At 44.3% G+C, this 17,839-nt stretch overlaps 1 protein-coding gene across 2 annotated transcripts in view; it reads right to left on the reverse strand.

Moving 5' to 3' along the window:
- ITGB7 (integrin subunit beta 7) overlaps positions 1-17,839 on the reverse strand; it is an 84,101-nt gene that overhangs the window by 22,867 nt on the left and 43,395 nt on the right. For both annotated transcript variants that reach the window (XM_070740878.1, XM_070740876.1), the window contains 7 exons: positions 13,888-14,089; positions 9,414-9,584; positions 7,500-7,741; positions 4,282-4,440; positions 1,361-1,456; positions 1,186-1,275; positions 653-796 (listed from right to left, as the gene is read on the reverse strand). In XM_070740878.1, coding sequence (XP_070596979.1) covers positions 653-796; positions 1,186-1,275; positions 1,361-1,456; positions 4,282-4,440; positions 7,500-7,741; positions 9,414-9,584; positions 13,888-14,089 — 1,104 coding nt within the window. The remainder of the gene's footprint in view (positions 1-652; positions 797-1,185; positions 1,276-1,360; positions 1,457-4,281; positions 4,441-7,499; positions 7,742-9,413; positions 9,585-13,887; positions 14,090-17,839) is intronic.

Raw genomic sequence — 17,839 nt, forward strand, 5'->3', positions numbered from 1 at the left:
CAGAAAAAGACCTCATGATCCATCTAGTCTGCCCTTATACTATTTTCCGTATTTTATCTTAAGATGGATATATGTTTATCCCAGGCATGTTTAAATTCAGTTACTGTGGATTTATCAACCACATCTGCTGGAAGTTTGTTCCAAGCATCTACTACTCTTTCAGTAAAATAATATTTTCTCAAGTTGCTTTTGATCTTTCCCCCAACTAACTTCAGATTGTGTCCCCTTGTCCTTGTGTTCACTTTCCTATTAAAAACACTTCCCTCCTGGACCTTATTTAACCCTTTAACATATTTAAATGTTTCGATCATGTTCCCCTTTTCCCTTCTGTCCTCCAGACTGTACAGATTGAGTTCATGAAGTCTTTCCTGATACGTTTTAAGACCTTCCACCATTCTTGTAGCCCGTCTTTGGACCCATTCAATTTTGTCAATATCTTTTTGTAGGTGAGAGGGGCTCCATCAACCTCTCTAAGTGATAAATCTGTGACAATTCAGATGTTGCCAAATTCCAGTTCCCAGCATCTCTCGCTCTGTGTGTGTGTGTGTGTGTCTGTGTGTGTCTATGCTAGAGCTGTAACACAGCAACTTCTTTGAGAGCTTCTCCTAAGACGTACTTGGAGCCATCAGAAGCTCTTGACTTAAATACTCACCAACTGGTTGACAGACACGCCCCTGCATTCTCCACCCTCTGTCTGCCCATAGGTTTCAGTGTCCCCACAATGGGAGTCATAAGCAACGGAGATCCCAGGCGGAAGGTCTGAGAAATGTCCCAGTTTCACTGTGGAGGCGAGACTCTGTGGAGAGACAAGTAGAATCTGTTGTGAATAGGCATGACTCGGATGATACTACTAGCAAGGCAGAAAAGGAGAATACAGTGTTCCCTCGATTTTCGCGGGGGATGTGTTCCGAGACCTCTCGCGAAAGTCGAATTTCCGTGAAGTAGAGATGCGGAAGTAAATACACAATTTTTGGCTATGGACAGTATCACAAGCCTTCCCTTAACACTTTAAACCCCTAAATTACCATTTCCCATTCCCTTAACAACCATTTACTCACCATTATTACTGATACTCACCATTGAATAAGACACTTAGTGATCCTGATATTTATAAACATAATTATTTATTAACAATAATTATTTTTTTCGTTATTTATTTGCAAAAATTATTAGTTTGGTCCTCACTTTATAGGCATCTTCTATGAGCTGCACCACATTTCTGGAGTCCGACTTCAGTTCCCCCACCACTGACTTTGGAATAAGCTTGCTCAGCTCCTAGAGAGGAGAAGAAAATGTGAGTGGGAGATTTCCCAATTGTCCAAGAGCATCTCCCTTCCCCGCTCTTCAACTCAGCAGTCACCTTATATAATGATAGCCTGGAACTAGTCACGGCAAATATGGGCTGGATATTAGACTTGGACAACACTTCAGCCAAGTGGCCAAGGGAAGGATAATCCTGCAAAAAGACAGAGGCTGTGGTTAGAATAAAATAGAAATAGAAATTGGAAAGTACAACTAAAATTCGCTCCCTTTTCCTTGGGTAATAAAATAGAAACATAGAAGACTGACGGCAGAAAAAGACCTCATGATCCATCCAGTCTGCTCTTATACTATTTTCTGTATTTTATCTTAGGATGGATATATGTTTATCCCAGGCATGTTGAAATTCAGTTACTGTGGATTTACCAACCACGTCTGCTGGAAGTTTGTTCCAAGGATCTACTACTCTTTCAGTGAAATAATATTTTCTCACGTTGCTTTTGATCTTTCCCCCAACTAACTTCAGATTGTGTCCCCTTGTTCTTGTGTTCACTTTCCTATTAAAAACACTTCCCTCCTGAACCTTATTTAACCCTTTAACATATTTAAATGTTTCGATCATATCCCCCCTTTCCCTTCTGTCCTCCAGACTATACAGATTGAGTTCATTAAGTCTTTCCTGATACGTTTTATGCTTAAGACCTTCCACCATTCTTGTAGCCATTGCTATAAGGAAAACATGTTCCATTGTTGTGGGATGGATTCAGTTACTTCAGAGATAGGCATGGTAGACCATCCAAATCACCCATTGGTCCACACGTTACCTTTCCACCTGTTCTTCCTTCTCCCATTGACTTCACAGCCCCAAGCATTTCCACCATGGAGGGGCTTCCTCATTCATTTCCCTCCCACAGAATTTCAATCAACAGGGGCTGGAAGGTTTTTTTCAACCCTTTTGTTCTCTTCATATGCCAGGTGGGTCTGTGCAGAGGATTTGGGTTCTGCTTCAATACATCCTGCAATCTGATGCACGAGTCTTAAACTGCCAGAATTCATCTTTCAACGAGAATTAAAATCCAATACATCCAAGAAGAAGCCAGGTTTTGAAAATATCATCGCACTGAGGTTCAGCACCCCTGAGAGTCCCAGGTTTAGGTGTGATAGACATTGCGCTTTCACTTATTTTCACAGAATTTTTTTTCTCACCAATCACAATACAATGTAAAGTGCCAACAACATCAAATTGTTTAAATACATCAATAATTCAATTTTTAAAATTATGGTATACAAATCCAATGCTACCTCCTTTACTTTTGACATCTGGATAATAAATAGCTGCTCAGATTTCTTATATAGAAACATAGAAACATAGAAGACTGACGGCAGAAAAAGACCTCATGGTCCATCTAGTCTGCCCTTATACTATAATATATTGTATTAATATGCTATTTGCTAATACATCTTTTAAGCTGATCCAAATTTTAAATGCCTCAATTTAATTAGGCTGTAGTATTTCAAATTTCTCCACATCTCGTCCATTTCAATTTTCATGTATATATTTATTAACCTTTTTTATTAGTAAATGCCCATTAAAAAGGAATTAAAAAAAATAAAAGGAATTTAAAAAAAATAAAGATAAAAACACCAATACCTTCCAAAATACAAATCAAGGGGGAAAAGACAAATTAAAATCTCAATAATTCACCAAATTAGCCATATTGTAAAACCTAATTAGTAATAATTCCTTTATAGGAATCATAAAAATGCATAAGAATTTTAAAAATAAAGTAGAATTTAAAGAGGAAAGAAAAATGTGTTGAAAAAAAGAAGGGAAAAAGGATAATGAGAAAAGTACTACTAAAAAAAGTGGAAAAAAAGAAAGAGATAAATCAAATCAAAAAGAGAAGAAGGGGGAAGAGGAGGAAAAAGAACCTTTCCTCCTCCTCTCACCAACTTCCCAAAACAGCTCAGTATAACACCATCAAAAATTACCGAACCTTAAAGTTCATCTATAAGCCACTGAACTCCTCCATCCCAGTCTAAATCATGAAACAATAATTCTAATTAAGAAAGAAAAAAACCCATTGATTCAAACCTTCCTAATGTCTATATCCTATGAAATAATCACATTCCTTTCCTGAGAACCTCCTGCCCTATTCCTTAACAACAACAAAAAAAGAAAATAAAAAAGGAGAGAGGAAAAGAAAAAGAAACTCCTGATGACCCATTGGAATCAATCTATTGGTAAGTATATCACTGCATACCCGCTTTCGCTTATTTTCTGTTGTGATTCAGCCTGAGGCTACTTAGGGACCAGCTGTGTCTCTGCTGGCTCCATGCCCAGAGGAGGAGGACAGCGAAGAGGAGGGGGCTGAACAGTCGGACAGGGGAGAGGAAAGTCAGGAATGGGACGAAGGAGAACAGCATGAGAGCCCCCCCCCGGGGGGGGGCTCTCCCCAGGCAGTAGCTTGGAGTCATTAGGTGATGAAGCACAAGCCGTCATTGACATGCGACAGAGACGTTCAGAGCAAAGAAAGGAGCAATTAAAGAAGTATTATCAGCACTGAATTAGGAACAGCTGGGCTTGGGTGTGGTCCTCCTTAGCAGGGTTTAAAAGGCAGGCAAGCCCTTGAAGCCATGTGGAGTGTTATCAATTGGAGTTACGGTGTCCTGGTGTCCTGCTTTGTTCTCGGCGTCTCTGTTCCTGGCTTGTGGCCCAGCAGTTTGGAAGACCCATGGGAGGGGTAGGTCTGCTATCTATAGCCTTGTCTTGGCAGCAAGAATCCTGTATTGCTGCATGGACTTTTGCCTTTGTGGATATCTCTGAAGATACAGCATTTTCATGTTTGTAAGGACATTTTCTGTTACCTGTGTTTTTCTTGAATTTTATAAACTGCCTTTGCCTTTTACTGGTGTGTCTGGCTTCTATTTTTGGGTTGGTATTGGCTTCCGGAGTGACCCAGACAGAACATTTTCTAAGCAACCTCAGTAGCATTTCAAGAAGATGAGAAAGGTACCTACATAGAGATGACTCTTGCTGTATACACCATTGGCATCCAGGTGGCAGTGGCCATCATTGGGCAAATGGATCCCTCCCAATTTTCCATCCCCTGCAGTATGGAAAGTGCCATCTGAAGTGAAAACCAGTAGACTTGTCACATTTCGCCAGCCAATCTTCTCCTGAGAAGAGAGACCAAGTGGGTCAAGTGAGTTCTCCCTCATTCAAAACAGCAACTCTACTTATATCAATATTTTTGATCTGAATACTCATTCAGTGCTGCAAATTCAGAAGAAGTTAAGACAAGTAATGGATTAAACTTACCTTTGCTACTGGTTCGGATATTTGCATATGTACGCGCTCACTTCACTCTTGCATGCACTGTTTCTGCACATGAGCAGAAACTTCAGCGCATGTGCAGATGGTACATGATGAAATCTGGGTGGGTGGGCGGAGCCTCCACCGCTACCAGTTCGCCTGAACTAAGGTGAAGCGGTAGCAACTCACCACTGGTTAAGATGCGTTTGAATAAAGCTCGGATCAAAGTTCAAGATCTGTTAGACCTCCCAATATCAAACCTCAGGTTTTGTTACTTTTCCGTAGTTTAATTTTTAGAAAACAACTGAAAATGTGGAACGCCACAAATAAATCTAAAATAGCGGTTACCAAAATTTGAATACTCAGACAGGAGGCTGGCAATGACATTTTGAGAAATTTTGCTCCCGATTGAGAAAAATTAGGAGTGGTTTCTGGTTGAGGGTCTATGGTGGAGCACATCTCCCTGTTGCCAGGATGGCATTGTTGCAAAAATTGGAAAAGTCAGTGCAGTCTTTCCAGGTAAAGGAGAGATTGTGAGATCGCCTACTTGCGCTCCTACAACTGCTTCTCATGAAGAGATGGCAGAAACTGAGGGTTTTGTGGTTGAATCGAGAGTTGAGTTGTGGGTAGTCGAGGGCTTCTAATCAAGCTCACAGTTGTAATGCAGCTTATATGGATACAAGGTTTGTGCAAGCTTCAGTTTACTAAGCATTTTCAGATGTAATTAATTTACAGGTCAAGAAAGATTGTCTGAGTAGAAGGGTAGGATAATTCCGCTTCATTGAGTCAACATTCTGTCTGGATCACAAAGGTATTATTGGAAGATTTTTAAATGTTTTGTGAAAAGGCTAACAAGGAGTAGATTAAAACAAAGGGAGGGAGGGAGGGGAGGGAGGGGAGAGAGAGTGGGGGGGAGACCTGGTCTGCGTGATTCTAACCTCAAAGCTGTCTAGTGGATTTAGCAAGCCTAAGAATTGTCCAAAGCAAGGAAGTATTATTTTCCATAGGAAAAATATCAAAATATTTTTTCTTTGGGAACAGTGGTAGGATTTTACTATTGGGTCTGTGGGCGTGGCATGCTTGGTGGGCATGGAAAGGGAAGGTTACTGCAAAATCCCCATTTCTTTCTGATCAGCTGGGACTCAGGAGACAGACAATAGATGGGGGCGGGACCAGTCACAGGTGGTATTTACCAGTTCTCTGAAAACCTGAAAATTTTCATACTGGTTCTCCAGAATGGGTCAGAACCTGCACCTCTGGGAGAGAAGGAACTCCTGGAGTATGTTCAGATTTTGCCGTGGGAAAACAATAGTCACAACTTTGCAGGTAGTAGCAAAATATAAGCAGTTCCCAAACTTGGTAGGCAGGGGAGGCACATATAATGGAGAATAGCAATACCCTGTTTTCCCGAAAATAACTCACCCCCGAAAGTAAGACATAGGAGATGTTTCGTTTCGTAGCATTCCTGAACAGAACATATATAACACTGCTGTCCATAAATTGCATCCCAAAACGCTGCATCAATCAGATTTAAAACACATAAAACATGGTAGTAGTACATAATGGTATGGTAGTAGTAAGAAATTCTTGATAGGATTCACAGTTTGTCTGGTTATGCTTGTTTGTGATGACAACTACTGTATAGTATATAATAAATGCTCTTCTTTTTTTTTTTGTTCAGCAATAAATGTGAATTCTTCTTCATTGAAATAAGATATCCGCTGAAAATAAGATGTAGCACATCGTTGGGAGCAAAAATTAATATAAGACGCTGTCTTATCTTCAGGGTAACAAGGTAGCAATAGCACTTAGACTTATATACCTTTTACAGCCCTCTCTAAGCAGTTTACAGAGTCAGCCTATTGCCCTAATAATCTGGCTTCTCATTTTACCGACCTCGGAAGGATGGAAGGCTGAGTCAACCTTGAGCCTGGTGAGATTCAAGCTACCAAATTGCTGTCAGCTGGCAGTCAGCAGAAGTAGCCTGCAGTACTGCACTCTAACCACTGCGCCACTGTGTCTCGTAAGATTATAAAATTTGACATGGTGTAGAAAAAGCAGCTATAGAAAGACGTTTCTTTCTCTTTCTCTCTGCGTAAGGTCCCATCCTTGGAAGCTAAGTAAAAATAAAAGCTTAACTCATAGTTTGGTCTGCTCTGCTCTGGCAACACTGTTCTGCTGGTTATGAAAAGTTAGAAAAAATAATGTTATTAGAAACATAGAAACATAAAAGACTGACGGCAGAAAAAGACCTCATGGTCCATCTAGTCTTTCCTTGTACTATTTCCTGTATTTTATCTTACAATGGATATATGTTTATCCCAGGCATGTTTAAATTCAGTTACTGTGGATTTACCAACCACGTCTGCTGGAAGTTTGTTCCAAGGATCTACTACTCTTTCAGTGAAATAATATTTTTTCACGTTGCTTTTGATCTTTCCCCTAACTAACTTCAGATTGTGTCCCCTTGTTCTTGTGTTCACTTTCCTATTAAAAATACTTCCCTCCTGAACTTTATTTAACCCTTTAACGTATTTAAATATTTCGATCATGTCCCCCCTTTCCCTTCTGTCCTCCAGACTATACAGATTGAGTTCATTAAGTCTTTCCTGATACGTTTTATGCTTAAGACCTTCCACCATTCTTGTAGCCCGTCTTTGGACCCGTTCAATTTAGTTGAGGCTTAGCAGACCTTACCTTGAAAGTTGAATCCTGGATAAATTTTGAAAATGGAGAAGGAAAAAGCCTTATTACGATGGGACCTTTCTCACCGTTCTCCCTAGCACAGAGCAACATGGGCACAATTCAATTCTGTCCTTTGAGCAGGACAGGAGGTTACAAATACCTGGGTTGAAGGTTCCTTGCCAGCAGGTGCCCTGTGGTCACTGAAGACTGTGTGCTCTGAGGCTTCTGCTACACTCACCTTGCAAATGGCTGCCTGCATGATAGCATCAAAGCCGCCTTCTGCATCATCCATATTAGCTGAGATGCGTTGCTGACCGACCTTGCTCTCAAACTCACTGGCATTCTCAGTCAGAGCGAGCACGTGCCTATAGCTGAATGCTGACTGGCAGCTCTCCTTTGGGTTTAGGCAGGGATGTTTCCGCTTGGAAGGAACCATATTCACATAAGGCAGCACGGTCTTGTCCACAAAGGCACCAAACCCTGCAAGGAAAAAATCTTCGGTCTTCCTCGGTCCTGTGTTCACATTGCAATGCTGCTCATGAATTGACACTGTTTTCTCTTCTGCACATAGTCCTAAAGTCAGCGGGGTGGATTTGGTCATCAAGCTCACACATTACCCTTAAACCCCAGCTCTGAGGCCTACAAGCACACGGCTAAGACTTGGAGAAGGGTTGAACAGATGCCACCTAGGGAACAGATCAGATAAGGGACAGCATAGCCCACAGCTGGATAGTGGATGGGGCAACAGGCTCTGAAGGTTCTCAGATGGTAAAGGAGAAGGAAGGAGAATTGTACTTTCACACCTGCAAGATTCTGTTAATGTAGCTTTATAGTAAAGTAGAATTAGTTTATCAGGTCATGTTTCCTACCTGGTCTATTTGGGAAGGCTAACATACAGTTATTAAAGAGTGAATACAAAAGCGGGATGGCCAAAGAAACTAGGGCAAGACTTAGAATAAATTTGTGCACTTAAAAAAAGAACCTCAAGGGAAGGGGAGGGAGGGAGGGAGAGACAGAGAGAGAGAAGGCAGGAGAAAGAGAGGGAGGGTGAAGAGGGGGAGGGGGAGAGAGAGAGAAACAAGCAACTCCAATGAATTTGCAATGCTCAGGTCAGTTTACAAGAGTAACAAAGAAAACATTATCATCCATGGGATAAAACAATATAAAAGCGCAGTATAAATAAAATTTTGTAGGTATGTGCTAGTCAGCAGGGATGCAAAACATTATGTATGGCCGTACAGAGTAGCTATTTGCATAGCCACCGCTGATTGGCTAATCTAGTGGAGGGAAAAGTAAACTCCTGTCAGTGGCTAGCAAGCTTCAGGGAAGCCTTTAAAAGCAGCTTCCCTGCAGCCTGCCAGCAGTCCGTATTAGTTCTACCTAGTCAAAAATAAGGATGCTGAACTGTTCTTGTGCCTCGCCTCTTCATTTATGCTCAAATTTAATACAAAATCTTTTTAATCTTGTAAAGATAAAGAATTCAGATGCTAGGCAAGGCATCCTCACTTCACTTAAAAACTATTAAAATAAATGATTTGAGTATTGCCCACAAGATCATATGCTGCAATGTCCTACCAGTCAATGACTACTTCAGCTTCAACCGCAACAACACAAGAGCACGCAACAAATTCAAACTCAATACGAACCGCGCCAAACTTGACTGTAAAAAATATAATTTCAACAACTGAGTTATCGAAGCGTGGAACTCATTACCGGACTCAATTGTGTCAACCCCTAACCCCCAACATTTCTCTCTTAGACTCTCCACGATTGACCTCTCCAGGTTCCTAAGAGGCCAGTAAGGGGCGTACATAATTGCACTGGTGTGCCTTTCGTCCCCTGTCCAATTGTCTTTCCTTTCTTTCACCTATCATATATATTCTCTTCCTTTCATATATCCTCGCCTCTAAGTTCACTTTTACCCTTATATATATTACCACATGTCTATTTTCTTCCTATGTACTTGTGTATTGGACAAATGAATAAATAAAATAAAAATAAAAATAAATAAATGTGTCCGGAGTCAAAATAAATTCTAGTTTTCACATATTGTTGGAAATACTGTTTACATATTTTCTTCTAAGGCTTGCACTGACCTATGATGCTTTTCCTAGACATTTCTGCATTTCCTTGCTCAGAGTTCACTACATACCAATCTTCACTGAGGTAGTAACTTTGCGTAGGGCAGCCATCAAATCACTTCCCAGTTGCTTGATCTTCTCCAGGTCATCCTTCATGGAATAGGACAAGTCCATGAGGTAATAGAGGTCCACAGGATAACCCTCAGCCCGTTTGAAGCGGACAGTGAAACTCTGTTCCTTTCCTACAGGCCCAGAATCAGAAGGGAAGAAGGAAGGGAATTGTTAAGTCTGGAGAAAGCACACTATTTAGAAATATTGCCCGTTTAACATTGTCACTAGCATTTTCGTGGCCGGATGCTTCTAAGAAGTTCTCAAACTTCTCCATGTATGTGTCCCAGGTCTCCTGTTCTGGGTCAAAGAATTCCGGCGCCTGAGCAACTGATGATGCTTCCATGACTTGTTCGTAGGTTCTTTATTACCTCGTCGCCGCTGTTAAGTCTGGAGAAAGCAAGTGACACTGTCTAGCTTGATTCGTTTTTATTAGGAACCGTCTGCTGGCAACAATGTTACGTTCTTGCTTCGCGGCTTCAGCATGCGGTTTAAGGCTTAGATTTCCTTTTTTAAAGGGCTCTCCTGCCGGAGGCGCACCTTTGACAGCCGTTTTTATTTTCCCACCCGCGGCTTTGCCAATCGCGGGCAGATGATGCAAATGGGTAAATTCAAACAGGGATTAACATAACATATTAGCATCATAACTTATTTACCTAGGTTATTTGCATTGGCACAGAATAGGAAGTAGATGTGTCTGGCCTAGAAAGGGATGAGGGGAGCCTCCCTATTGGCCAGCTGCTCAGATCAGACAACCAGATGTTCTTCAGAGCCTGGAGACTCTTTCCAATAAAGGTACAGTGGTACCTCGTGATACAAACCCCTCGCCATATGAACAATCCGAGATATGAACCAGGGGTTCGGGAATTTTTTGCCTCTTCTTCCGAACTTTTTTCGTCTTACGAACCCACTGCCCGAATACCAAACCCAGAAGTTCGGCAAAAGAGTTAGCCGTTCCAGGGGAACGAGAGACCGTTGCTTAATAACGGTCCCTTGTTCCGGCTCTGTGAGCCCAATCTTGGGTACTGGTGATGAGTGTAACTCTGGCCCTGGACTCAGGTTGCTGCTGCTCAATGCCAGGTCAGTGGTAAATAAAGCTCTCCTCATCCGGGATCTGATCCTGGATGAGGAGGCCGACCTGGCTTGTATTACTGAAACCTGGCTGGGCCCGGAGGGAGGTGTCCCTCTCTCTGAAATTTGCCCAGCCGGGTTTCAGATATGGCATCAACCTCGACCCCAGGGAAGGGGGGGAGGAGTGGCTATTATAGCCAGGGAGAGCCTTTGCCTGCGTAGACTCATTGCTCCGGAAATTGCAGGTTGCGAGTCTCTCTTGCTGAAGTTGGACTTAGGGGTTCAGGTGGGCTTATTTCTCACATACCTGCCTCCCAGCTGCATGTCAAAAGCCCTGCCTGTGCTACTCGAGGAGGTAGCCGGGTTGGCGGTGGAGTTCCCCGGACTCATTGTCCTGGGGGACTTCAATCTGCCGTCACTCGGCGAAACCTCTGGGCTGGCACAGGAGTTCATGGCCACCATGACAGCCATGGACCTGACTCAAGTACTACAGGGTCCGACTCACGAGGGAGGGCACGCACCTGACATGGTACTCCTTTCCGAGCAATTGAGCAATGGTCCGAGACTAAGGGGCTTAGAAGCATTGCCTTTGTCATGGTCAGACCATTTTCTGCTACGGCTTGACTTCCTGGCTCCAATCCTTCCCCGCAGGGAGGCGGAACCAATGAAGATGTTCCGCCCCAGACGCCTGATGGACCCAGAGGGCTTTCAGACGGCGCTTGGGGTTATTCCAGAGGCACTCGTCCACAGTTCGGCGCAGTCCCTCGCTGAGGCCTGGAACAGGGCTGCGGCAGGGGCTCTTGACCGGATTGCGCCTTTGCGACCTCTCCGCGGCGCTAGACCCCGTAGAGCCCCATGGTTCAACGAGGAGCTCCGGGTGTTGAAACGCCAAAAGAGACGTCTAGAGAAGCGATGCAGGAAGAGTAGGTCCGAATCTGATCGAACACTTGTAAGAGCTTTCATTAAGACTTACAAAGTGGCGCTCAAGGCGGCAAGATGCGCGTACCATGCCGCCTTGATTGCATCAGCGGAATCCCGCCCGGCTGCTCTGTTTAGGGTGACCCGCTCCCTTCTTAATCAGGGGGGAGTTGGGGAGCCCTTGCAGAGTAGTGCCGAGGAGTTTAACATGTTTTTCGCTGATAAAGTCGCTCAGATCCGGGCTGACCTCGACTCCAATTGTAAAACAGAGTCGACTGACAACGAGTCAGTCGAGGTGACTGGGGCACGTACTTGTCCACCTGTCTGGGAAGAGTTTGATCTGGTGACACCTGATGAAGTGGACAAGGCCATCGGAGCTGTGAGTTCTGCCACCTGCTTACTGGATCCGTGTCCCTCCTGGTTGGTCTCGGCCAGCAGGGAGGTGACACGGAGCTGGGCCCAGGAGATTACCAACGCTTCCTTGGGGAGGGGAGTTTTTCCATCACTCTATAAAGAAGCGCTTGTGCGCCCCCTCCTCAAGAAGCCCTCCCTGGACCCAGCCGTACTTAACAACTATCGTCCAGTCTCCAACCTTCCCTTTATGGGGAAGGTTGTCGAGAAGGTGGTGGCACTCCAGCTCCAGCGGTCCTTGGAAGAAGCTGATTATCTAGGTCCCCAGCAGTCTGGTTTCAGGCCCGGTTACAGCACGGAAACCGCTTTGGTCGCGTTGATGGATGATCTCTGGCGGGCCCGGGACAGGGGTTTATCCTCTGTCCTGGTGCTCCTCGATCTCTCAGCGGCTTTCGATACCATCGACCATGGTATCCTTCTGTGCCGGTTGGAGGGGCTGGGGGTGGGAGGCACTGTTCTTCAGTGGTTCTCCTCCTACCTCTCTGGCCGGTCGCAGTCGGTGTTAGTGGGGGGTCAGAGGTCGGCTCCGAGGTCTCTCCCTTGTGGGGTGCCTCAGGGGTCGGTCCTCTCCCCCTTGCTATTTAACATCTACATGAAACCGCTGGGTGAGATCATCCAAGGACATGGGGTGAGGTATCATCAATATGCCGATGATACCCAGCTTTACATCTCCACCCCATGCCCAGTCAACGAAGCGGTGGAAGTGATGTGCCGGTGCCTGGAGGCTGTTGGGGCCTGGATGGGTGTCAACAGACTCAAACTCAACCCGGATAAGACGGAGTGGCTGTGGGTTTTGCCTCCCAAGGACAATTCCATCTGTCCGTCCATTACCCTGGGGGGGGGAATTATTGACCCCCTCAGAGAGGGTCCGCAACTTGGGCGTCCTCCTCGATCCACAGCTCACATTAGAAAACCATCTCTCAGCTGTGGCGAGGGGGGCGTTTGCCCAGGTTCGCCTGGTGCACCAGTTGTGGCCCTATCTGGACCGGGACTCATTGCTCACAGTCACTCATGCCCTCATCACCTCGAGGTTCGACTACTGTAATGCTCTCTACATGGGGCTACCTTTGAAAAGTGTTCGGAAACTTCAGATCGTGCAGAATGCAGCCGCGAGAGCAGTCATGGGCTTACCTAGGTACGCCCATGTTTCACCATCACTCTGCAGTCTGCATTGGCTGCTGATCAGTTTCCAGTCACAATTCAAAGTGTTGGTTATGACCTTTAAAGCCCTTCATGGCATCGGACCAGAATATCTCCGAGACCGCCTCCTGCCGCACGAATCCCAGCGACCGATTAGGTCCCACAGAGTGGGCCTTCTCCGGGTCCCGTCAACTAAACAATGCCGGTTGGCGGGTCCCAGGGGAAGAGCCTTCTCTGTGGCGGCGCCGGCTCTCTGGAACCAACTCCCCCCGGAGATTAGAACTGCCCCTACTCTTCCTGCCTTCCGAAAACTCCTTAAGACTCACCTTTGCCGTCAGGCATGGGGAAACTAAACATCTCCCCTGGGCATGTTAATTATACATGGTATGCTTGTGTGTGTGTTTGCTATTACATGGGGTTTTTCTTAAATCGTTAAATATTTTAATTAATTGGATTGTTGTGACTGTTTTTACTTGTTGTGAGCCGCCCCGAGTCTTCGGAGAGGGGCGGCATACAAGTCCAACTAATAAATAAATAAATAAATAAATAAATAAATAAAAGTTCGGGTTTGGGTGGCCATTGAGAAGCCCCGCCACTCAGCTGTCGCCTTTTGAAACAGCGGGGGGCTTCTCGGCAGCCTCCCGAATGCTGAACCCACAAGTTCGGCAAAAGTTCGGGTTGGCATTCGCTTTCGGAAGGACTCCGAGAAGACCCCCGGCTGTTTCAAAAGGTGACAGCCAGGCGGCGGCGTTTTTTTTGCGTTTTTTTTCCTTCACGCATTAATTCATTTTATATTGTTTCCTATGGGAAACAATGCTTCGTCTTACGAACTTTTCACCTTGCGAACCTCCTCCAGGAACCAATTAAGTTCGTAAGACGAGGTATTACTGTACTTACCAGGCCGAAGCTGAAGAACTATTCTTTGAGGTGACAGTTGAGTGATGTTTTCATGGTAGATGTTATCTCTCAGAGGCCTGTCCTCCAAAATATGCTGCTTGCCTTGTGGATCCATGATCTCACTGGCAAGGCAACCACGATGCTCCAGCTCTGGCCGAGGGGCACAACGCTCTGCATCAGGCTCTCCTGCTTGCACGAAATCCTGGGAAGAATGAGGAGACCATTGTTTGCATTGCAGTCTTGTTTTATCCCACCATTCAGAATTCCCACAGTAGACGAGCAGTGGGCTGAGCACTCTTCCTACTCAATACCAGGGGTGGGTTCCTCCCAGTTTCGACCAGATTTTCCAAACTATTAGCGACCTGCTGGTGACGTGATAATGGCATCACAGATCCAGTTCGGGAGGTGCTGGTCCTTGGGCGCCGCCATCTTTTTTTGGGAATTTTTGCCTCTCCAGGTTACTAAGAGGTCAGTAAGGGGCGTACATAAGTGCACTAGTGTGCCTTTCGTCCCCTGTCCAATTGTCTCTCCTTATCTCATATATCATATATTTTTTCTTCCTTTCATATATCTTCTCCTCTACTTTTATATCTTTTCTTTATATATAATACTTCATGTCTATCCTCTTCAATATGTATTGTGTATTGGACAAAATAAATAAATAAATAAAATTTCTCTGTGTTTGGATGGCTTTCCCTCTTCTGCTGCTTGAAAAAGAGCCATCCGACCCACCCCCAGGATAACACCAACCTTTATTTCTTCACCCAAAGCACAGCTGATCAGCTCCTCAGCTGTGTTTTGGGCTAAATCATGACACTGAACATGCACAGAAGCAAAATCACACGAGGCGATGTGCCCGCGCAGAGCATACACGCCGGCACAACATGCGAACCGGTGGCGAAGGTAAGTGGAACCCACCCCTACTCAATACCCAATGCTTTCACACCAGGGGAACAGAAACCTCTCTATGACCATAGTAAAGATCTTATGTCAATCCTGATAGCAGATTTTTAGAGAAGTTCTCAAATAACAAACTAGCCATTGATGTCCATTAGAAGGAAACAGAATTTCATACTATGACATCCTTATTTACGAATGAAGGCAAATATAGTATCCCAGGATAATGTTGCAAGGTTCAATCTGAGTCGGTAACTGGGACGAGGGATTTTGTCTTCCGGGCTTTCAGATTCGTGCCAGAGCCCATCCACAAGGAACTTCTTCTCCCTTTCCAGAATGTGTGTAGGAGAGAGAAGTTCCCTGAGGATGGACTTCGGCATAAGTCTGAAAACTTGGAAGAATAAATCTCTGGTCCTGATGATAGAAACATAGAAACATAGAAGATTGATGGCAGAAAAAGACCTCATGATCCATCTAGTCTGCCCTTATATTATTTTCTGTATTTTATCTTAGGATGGATATATGTTTATCCCAGGCATGTTTAAATTCAGTTACTGTGGATTTACCAACCACGTCTGCTGGAAGTTTGTTCCAAGGATCTACTACTCTTTCAGTAAAATAATATTTTCTCATGTTGCTTTTGATCTTTCCCCCAACTAACTTCAGATTGTGTCCCCTTGTTCTTGTGTTCACTTTCCTATTAAAAACACTTCCCTCCTGGACCTTATTTAACCCTTTAACATATTTAAATGTTTCGATCATGTCCCCCCTTTTCCTTCTGTCCTCCAGACTATACAGATTGAGTTCATTAAGTCTTTCCTGATACGTTTTATGCTTAGGACCTTCCATCATTCTTGTAGCCCGCCTTTGGACCCGTTCAGTTTTGTCAATATCTTTTTGTAGGTGAGGTCTCCAGAACTGAACACAGTATTCCAAATGTGGTCTCACCAGCACATGATCAACCCAGGTTGGATCCTGCATGCATTATTCAGTTTATTATGTCCCATTTATAGTCATGATCTTATATTGCAGTGATGGTGAACCTTTTAGACACCCAATGCCCAAACTGCACATGTGCATGCCCAAACTGAAATATGTCTGAGAGTACGCATGTATATGGATGTGCAGCCATGCACAGCAGGCACCCAAAGGCCAGCTGGCCAGCGGGAGTCAAGGCATCCCAACACCAGCAGTGCAACAAGAGGTAATGAGCTTCTGCTTCATCATTTGCAGGGAGATAGAAGCTCATGAAAGATGATCCACAGAGATCTGACTTGGGGCGATGGTGCGCATGCCAGCACAGAGGGCTCTGCATGCAAACCCCTGGAACATGTGCCATAGGTTCGCCATCACAGTTCTATTGTTTCAGGTTCTGGAGCCAGAAAGAGCATGATAGCTAGAAATTAGGCACCAAAGTTTATAAACTGCCTGCTCAAAAAGCAGGACAGTGCGAAAATTAAAATTCAGCATCTTGACAACAGCAATTTGCCACTTTCAATGGCCTAAAAATAGCCCACTTCCAATAAAAACATATGGCCACTGAGAAGGGATAATAAATGCATAAGGGTTGTGATTTAGACACAACCCTGCTGCAGAGCCAGGTGTGGCGCAGTGGTTAGAGTGCAGCACTGCAGGCTGCTACAGCTAACTGCTAGCTGTAGCTCAGCAGTTCAGTTCTCACCACCAGCTCAAGGTTGACTCAGCCTTCCATCCTTCCGAGGTGGGTAAAATGGGGACCCAGATTGTTGGGGGCAAGATGCTGACTCTGTAAACTGCTTAGAGAGGGCTGTAAAAGCACTATGAAGCGGTATGTAAGTCTAAATGCTATTGCTATTACTATTATATTATCGGAAGAGGTGCACAGGAAAGAAGATGGCATGGCTTCTTTAAGAACAAACCCCACTGTGAGAAATACAGATCCAAAAACAGTCTGCTTTTTTACATGCAGGAGGCAAAGCCTACATGACTTTCCCAGTAAGACTTTCCAATAGCCCAGCTTTGGAGCATTGTCTCTCAACCTTGGCCACTTGAAGATGTGTGGATTTCAGCTCCCAGAATCTCACAACTATCCCTGGGAAAACATCTGGGAGCTGAAGTTCACCCATCTTAAAAGTCATCAAGGTTGAGAAATAGTTTTAGAGGTTTTGCAGGGGTAGGGAAAGAGGAAGGACTTATGAATTTCGGCATTTCATTTACCAATGAAAGGAAGGAACTGCTGACAATGGCCACCAGATTGCTCCATCCCACAAGTCTGGCCGTCAGGAAGCAGCTGATGAATAGATGGCAAACAAACATGTATGACTCTCCTTAATATGCAGCATTCAGTCTGGCACAGAATTACACATTTCCCAATCAGATTTGAGTCTTTAAAAATACATAACTGTATTTTTTGGAATATAAGACGCACCTTCCTCCCTCCCAAAAGAGGCTTAAAATTTGGGTGTGTCTTATACTCTGATTGTAGCCTTTTCAAAGCTTTTTTTCAGCACCAATGAGGCACTAACTATTTTTCTGGCTCTTACCAGTTTGCAGGGTTTTTTTTCATTGCTACTCCCTCCAGAAAAGGTTTCTTGCAGCCCTATCATATTTTTCAGAGTATAAGATGCACCTTTTTCTTCCTTAAAAGAGGCTGATAATTTGGGTGCATCTTATACTCTGAATGTGGCTTTTTTTCCAGCCCTAACTAGCTGTTAATGATCTTACCTTGCAGGCTCTTTCATTATTTCTCTTTGTGAAGAATGTTTTCCAAGCCCTAAATCTTTGCAGAGGGTTTTCATTGCTCTAACTTACTCTGAATAAGTTTCTTTCCAGCCCTAACCATGTGCTAACAATGTTCCCAGCTCTTACCAGCTTGCAAACTCTTTCATTGTTACCCTCTGTGAAGAATGTTTTCCAAGCCATTAAACTTTGCAGGGGTTTTTCATTGCTCTACTTGCTCCGAATGTTTCTTTCCAGGTGCCGATGATGTTCCCAGCTCTTACTGGCTTGCAAGCTCTTTCATTGTTACTCTCTCCTAATGAAGTTTTTTTAAAGCCCTAACCAGGGAATAAAATAA

This window comes from Erythrolamprus reginae, chromosome 2 (genome assembly GCF_031021105.1).
Source record: "Erythrolamprus reginae isolate rEryReg1 chromosome 2, rEryReg1.hap1, whole genome shotgun sequence".
NCBI lineage: Eukaryota > Metazoa > Chordata > Lepidosauria > Squamata > Dipsadidae > Erythrolamprus > Erythrolamprus reginae.